General features: G+C 32.5%; 2 protein-coding genes across 3 annotated transcripts in view; one reads left to right on the top strand and one right to left on the bottom strand.

Moving 5' to 3' along the window:
- Positions 1 to 1,222, top strand: part of LOC107471990 (probable ADP-ribosylation factor GTPase-activating protein AGD11) — a 4,278-nt gene extending 3,056 nt beyond the window's left edge. For both annotated transcript variants that reach the window (XM_016091553.3, XM_016091552.3), the window contains exons 7-10: positions 18 to 255; positions 359 to 475; positions 554 to 649; positions 752 to 1,222. In XM_016091553.3, coding sequence (XP_015947039.1) covers positions 18 to 255; positions 359 to 475; positions 554 to 649; positions 752 to 1,033 — 733 coding nt within the window. In that variant the 3' untranslated portion in view covers positions 1,034 to 1,222. The remainder of the gene's footprint in view (positions 1 to 17; positions 256 to 358; positions 476 to 553; positions 650 to 751) is intronic.
- Positions 1,223 to 3,014: 1,792 nt separating this feature from the next.
- Positions 3,015 to 4,345, bottom strand: LOC107471952 (uncharacterized protein At5g39865). Its single transcript, XM_016091509.3, has 2 exons — positions 3,991 to 4,345; positions 3,015 to 3,866 (listed from the first exon to the last, which is right to left on the bottom strand). Exon 2 carries the CDS (start codon positions 3,798 to 3,800, stop codon positions 3,021 to 3,023), a length of 780 nt encoding a protein of 259 aa, XP_015946995.1. The 5' UTR covers positions 3,801 to 3,866; positions 3,991 to 4,345; the 3' UTR covers positions 3,015 to 3,020.
- Between the last annotated feature and the right edge of the window lie 1,709 nt (positions 4,346 to 6,054).

Below are 6,054 nucleotides of genomic sequence, written 5' to 3'. Positions count from 1 at the left end.
TTACATTCATTATTCAGAAGAAAATACGAACTTCTACAGTTTTTGGATACGGAGAAAAATTTGCAATGCTCCTTTCCACTATCTCCACAAAGATATTTAACATGCTCCCCAAGCAACGCTGCTTCCTGTGGGTTTCAAATGGACAAAAGACATTACGAAAAGCAAACAACTAAAGCTCGTATTGGGACTGCACTCCGACACAGCTGGGGAAGAAAGGAATCCGAGCATAAGATTTCAAAGAAGAGTACTTCGTTGGTAACCTTTGAATTGATTTCTTTATAACCTGTTATAGCTTTACTATAAGAAGCATCCTGAGAATCAAATCCTGAATCCTGTTTCTCCCTATTTACCGTTATAGGCAGGTATGGTTCAATTTGTTGGGTTGATCAAGGTTAATGTCGTTAAAGGAACTAACCTGGCTGTCCGGGATGTTGTGACTAGCGACCCTTATGTCATGCTTTCTCTTGGTCACCAAGTAAACTTCTTCTTCTCAACTTCTTCCGGATAAAATAACATCGTAAAAGTGAAATATTTAACATATGTTGTTTTACAGTCGGTGAAGACTCGTGTCATAAAGAACAACTTGAATCCAGTTTGGAATGAAAGCTTAATGCTCTCGATTCCAGAGCACGTTCCTCCTCTTAAAGTGGTAAGCACAAATGTATAATTTTTTCTGTATATGAAACATGTTTACTATTTTCTGTATTTGAAACTTGTATACCATTCCATTTTACTCCATGCTATTATGCAGGTTGTGTATGACAAGGATACTTTCTCGACCGATGATTTTATGGGCGAGGCTGAAATAGACATTCAACCTCTAGTAACTGCTGCAAAGGCATACGAGAAATCTTCGATCAACGAGTCAATGCAGCTCGGAAAATGGGTAGCAAGCGGCGAAAACACTCTTGTTAAAGATGGTATCATCACCCTAGAAGAAGGGAAGGTCAAACAAGAGATACAGTTGAGGTTACAGAAGGTTGAGCGAGGAGTTTTAGACATTGAGCTTGAATGTCTTCCTCTTACTCAATAGATGGCATTTTTTTTGTTTTTGTTTTTTTTTTTGCAGCTTCATTGATAGGAATATCTCTGTGTATATCTCTCTGTAGAATGTCTTGTCTCAGCTTTACTTTGTACAATTTTCTGAGACTGACTTTTCCTTCTGTAGATGAACAAATATGAATTATCATCAGTAAGAGCTTATTTGTGGAAGCTTGGATAAGTTTTAACCTTTTTTCCTTTTCGGTTAAGCTTATATCTCTGGGATTATTTGATTAAGTTGGTTATCTTTTCTTTTTTCTTTTAGGCTCGTTTTTTTTTTTTTTCTGATGAATAAAAGGGAGAAAAACTAAATAGATTAGGGTTTTGTTTAAAAAAAAAAAAAAAAGATAAGTGATATATATTGTTAGATTGTAGTTTAAAATCAATGAAAACATCGATATATTTAATATTTTTATAAACTTTTAGAAGTTGGTATTTTATACATGAACCTAATTTTGATGTTTGTTTAGTGTTTACATTTGCATTTAGTTATGTACTATCATGTTACAAAAATAATTATTTGACATTTAAAACATAAATGTTCATCTGAAAGAATGTATACAATTGAATAGCTCCATAAAAATTTGACACTTTTAGTTTATGAAAATTAAATTTTATTACAAAAAATCATCTAACAAAAAGCACTCAATTACAAAGTTTATGTGTGTTTGACCTAAATTATATGTAACTTGTTTTACAAATACAATTAAAAGAATAATAATACATCAATGCGATATATGTTTTGAGTCTTTACTACTTATATTAAGTATCAACAATCTTTGTAAATTAATCCTTATTCTGGTTAACTGGAAGGCTACATACAATCAGTATCTCTTTTCTTGTATGACCATACCATTATTAGCCTTTATAATCTACCATGAATATGTTGACAATTTAGCCTCTTTTGATGATGATGATGATGAGTTTGCCTTTGCCACAATCTTAAGGCATCCTCTGATAGAAGCCCATGACATAATTGCCATTGAATTGAGTGGGACTTTGGAGCTCTCAACTTTACATTGTCGGCAAGAAAAAAATAGGAAAAGAATCAAAAGATAGAAAGAAATTGTGGATTGATTACCTTGAAGAACATGCTAGAATTTTATTTATTTTTATTTATTTATTAATGTTCGAGTTCCCAACATTGTTTTCTTCCCCATTCTTGTTTCTATCCAGAAAGAAAATGATACCAATTTCCAATCCTCTCAATTTTATCACCTAAAGTTTTTTTTTTTCAACAGGTAGAATGGAAACATGCACATAAATCATCCACCCTACCCTTTTATGACAACTTATTCGGATACAATCACCTTCAGCTAAAACCTGGTTTTATTCTGATCAGGCATATAGAAATGCAAATTGAACATTATAAAAGGGTTTTGCAAAAAATGTTGGGAACTCAAAAAACCTGAACCCAATCCAACAACAAAAGTAATTTTTGGGAATTGTAGAATCACTAAATGATACCAAACAAGAGGGTATTTCATATTACAACACGCCTCACTGCTATTTATACATGTTCTATTAATAAAAGACAACACACCAGAGAGAGAATACAGACACAATCTGGGATCAGAGATAAGGGATTAAAATAACCCATTCTCATTATTAACTATGAAAGACCAATACTTGCAATTAAGTCCTGATGATAATTGCACTAAATATTTACATTGCCTCGAAGAGAAGCACTAAATACACATTACTCTCTTTTTTTTTTTTTTTTTTCTGAAAGACAAAATGCTGTTCAAGGTGCAAGAGACTCATCATTCTCCCATAATGACAACTCTCAAAAACTAACAATAATGAATTCAAAGAGTGCTTTGAATCCCTTGACAACCAACCAACCAAACTCATATCTCATCCCTCCCACCGGGACCACCATCAAGAGCATGCATGCAATCAATCCAATAAACAAAATATAAACTACTCATTCTCAGACAACTTTGGTTACTTAGGGTTTTGGCCTGTGTTCCTTTTTCTCAGGAACAGCAATTAGGGCACCTAATGAGTCCATTCTCATTACACTCCAAGCATCTCTTGAGCAACCCCTCATCCTCATCAAACACCTTCCTGCTCCCACTGCAATGCCAACAAGGTGCGAATCTCAAATCGGCGCAACTCTCGCAGACAAAACCGGGCTTCGTCTTGGGGAACCCTTCAAGAATCTTCCCTAGCTCGCCGACCTCAAACAAGTGTCTGATCACATCAGCTCCTCCAATATACTTTCCTCTCACAAAAACCTGAGGGAGGGTCACATTCTTCTCCCCAAGAGCACACTGCAACTCCTTCCTATATTCCGCGTCCATCGAAACATCCCTTTCGTCGATCCATATCCTGAATCCCTTAAGGATCATCCGAACCGCGCTGCAATCCTCAAACGTTCTCCTTACCCCTCTCAGGCTCGTGAAATACACCACCACTCGGTCGTCCGCATCCGGTAACCTGAACGGAGTCCCCAAATCCGAGTCAACCTTCATCAATTTCGAATTCCCTTGTTTCGCCTTAGACGATTGGACTGATTCTTCAGTTGCTGATTTTGCAATTGACGAAGATTTCGATTGCGTTTCAAAGAGGCCGCATATCTTCTTAACCATCCTTCCGCGCATCGAACTCGAATTGGAACTGGATTTCGATTTCGCAGAATCATCCGATATATCGCTAAGGGAACCAGAACGATCAAGTGTGTAGGATATCTGCGGCGATTTTGAGTACGCCGTATGAACCGTGTTGGAACGGTTGAAATACGGAAACCTCGACATCTTCGAGAGAATAACAAGAACGCAGTCTAATCAAACTCCAAGCTCAGAATTGGAGAATTCAATAACCTAATCGCAAAGAACCGAACAATTTTCAGCCTCCTTTCCAAAATTCCCCCAAATTGAAACCAAAAAATACAAAAAAAAATAAAAAACAGAAATGACATCATTTTTAGGGTTTCTTATCCCTTACCTCGCAAAAGGAGAGGTCGATGACAACAACGACGACAGCAATTCCCCGGCGCGGCGGAGGAAGTGAAAATTAGGGTTTTGCTTTCTCCTGTTCCTTTTTGTTGTTTCTCCTTCGCTTTGAAACTTTTTTGTTTGTGTATAGAGGCTAATTTAATGGTGAGGTTGTTGTGTTAGTTAGGTTAAGGTTAAGCTGTTATATGATTTTTCTGTTTCTTTGTTTCTTTTTATCCCTTTGGTTTTGCAGATTTTGAAGCAGAAGAATAAAGATTGGAACGAGGAGTTGGATTTTCTGTTACTTTTTGTAGTTGGCATGTAAAGAGAGAGAGAAGCTTATCAACAACGGAAAGAATTTTCTACACACAAAGAAAGTAAGACACTAGAGAGGGAATATAATTTTGGGAAAATTGCAGTTTACTCCCTTGATATTCATTTATGCTATTTTACTCCCTCTAAGGCTAAAAAACAAATTCTTTTTGTTGGCTTTGATATAGTAAAAAAAAATTTAGATTTTCTAAAATGAAAAAAAAAAGTGATAATGTGAGAATTAATTATTAATTTTATAATTTTTTTAATTTTTTTATTTTAATTTAAGAATAAATAAATAATTAACTCTTTATTTTATTGTTTTGCTAATTTTTTTACTATTTTTCGTAAATATCTAACCTACTATAACCGAATATTTTGATAGCTCGAACAACTTTTAAATTTATTAAATTAAAATAAATTCTATAAAAAAAAGCATAACTAAAAAATTACACTGTCTTAGAGTATTTAATAAGTCGATCAAATTGTATATTTTAAAATTAGTTATTAATCAATTACAACATATACAAAATATATATTTGATATTTTTTAAAAATTTTTATTATATTGCTTGTATATTATATATTTAATTATTTTAATATAATAAATTTGATTATTTTAAAAGTTTATTATTTAGTTAAAATAAATGGTATGAAATAAATAAATAAATAAAAAGTTGTAAAAGACCGTGGGGCGGTGTTGTAGGTTTGTCGTTTAGATAAGAGATAAAATGATATGATATGAAAATACAAACATGAATGAAAATGAAAATGAAAATATATAACGTTTTCCCTCTCATTTTTTATACCAATGTGTGTGTTGTTATTTGAATGCGTTATTTTGGAAGCGTGGCAACATAACGTGCTCTTGGCTTTTGTTGTATGTGTTGGATTGCAAATGGGGTTGGTGCTTATGCAACTAAAGTCAGACCACCGGCTGCCACTTTTGAATGCAGGACGCGGTTTTCTTGTTATAACAGTGACAATAAAATTTGCACATAAGTCCTTACTACCCATGAAAATTATAAAATCGTCAACAAATTCGTTCCTAAAAAATTAATTATTCTCTAAAATTGTCATTATAAATTTTATCAATCTAGTTTTTCAAATATTGAAAATTTACTCCGTTAACAATTGGTGACATGAGAGACACCTGAACCATACTTGCCATAATAAGAGACGCGTTTTAGGAATAAGAAATATCAAAGACTTATATAACAAAAAAATTTGTATGTGAAGATTAATTGTAAATATTTATAGAATTAATTTTTAAAATTAATAATTTTCTAAAAATAAATAATCTCAATTCTTAACAAGTATTTTTAACTTTAATTTCTTAATAAATCTAATCAAACAATAAAATAATAAAGAGTTATATTCTATCTAAAATAAAGTTGAAACTATTGATAATATTCTATCTAAAATGAAGAGCTGACATTAAGCCATCTTTTGGAATCTATAAAATTTGTACTTCTCATCGTATTAACTGTTTCTAAATTCAACTTTGTAATCCAATTTACTCGTTTGGAAGTATCAGAACCTGGCCCAAAATTGTCATACTCTGAAAACATAATGTTATCCCTAAAAAAAATTATATTTTTGGTAACAAATAATATTTTATACGATGGTCCAATCAAAATCATATATTTACATAATATTTAATATATAACTATAATTCTTAAAATATTATGAACTAGGTCACATTGATATTTTTGCTTTGTATTTATAACATAAATTAATAATATTGTTAATAAGATGATTAG

Source organism: Arachis duranensis, chromosome 10 (genome assembly GCF_000817695.3).
Source record: "Arachis duranensis cultivar V14167 chromosome 10, aradu.V14167.gnm2.J7QH, whole genome shotgun sequence".
Lineage (NCBI taxonomy): Eukaryota > Viridiplantae > Streptophyta > Magnoliopsida > Fabales > Fabaceae > Arachis > Arachis duranensis.
This window is presented reverse-complemented; position numbering and strand designations above follow the sequence as displayed.

Bases quoted from the DNA above. Each gene is read 5' to 3' on its own strand.
- LOC107471952 (XM_016091509.3), bottom strand. From the start codon at position 3,800: ATGTCGAGGTTTCCGTATTTCAACCGTTCCAACACGGTTCATACGGCG.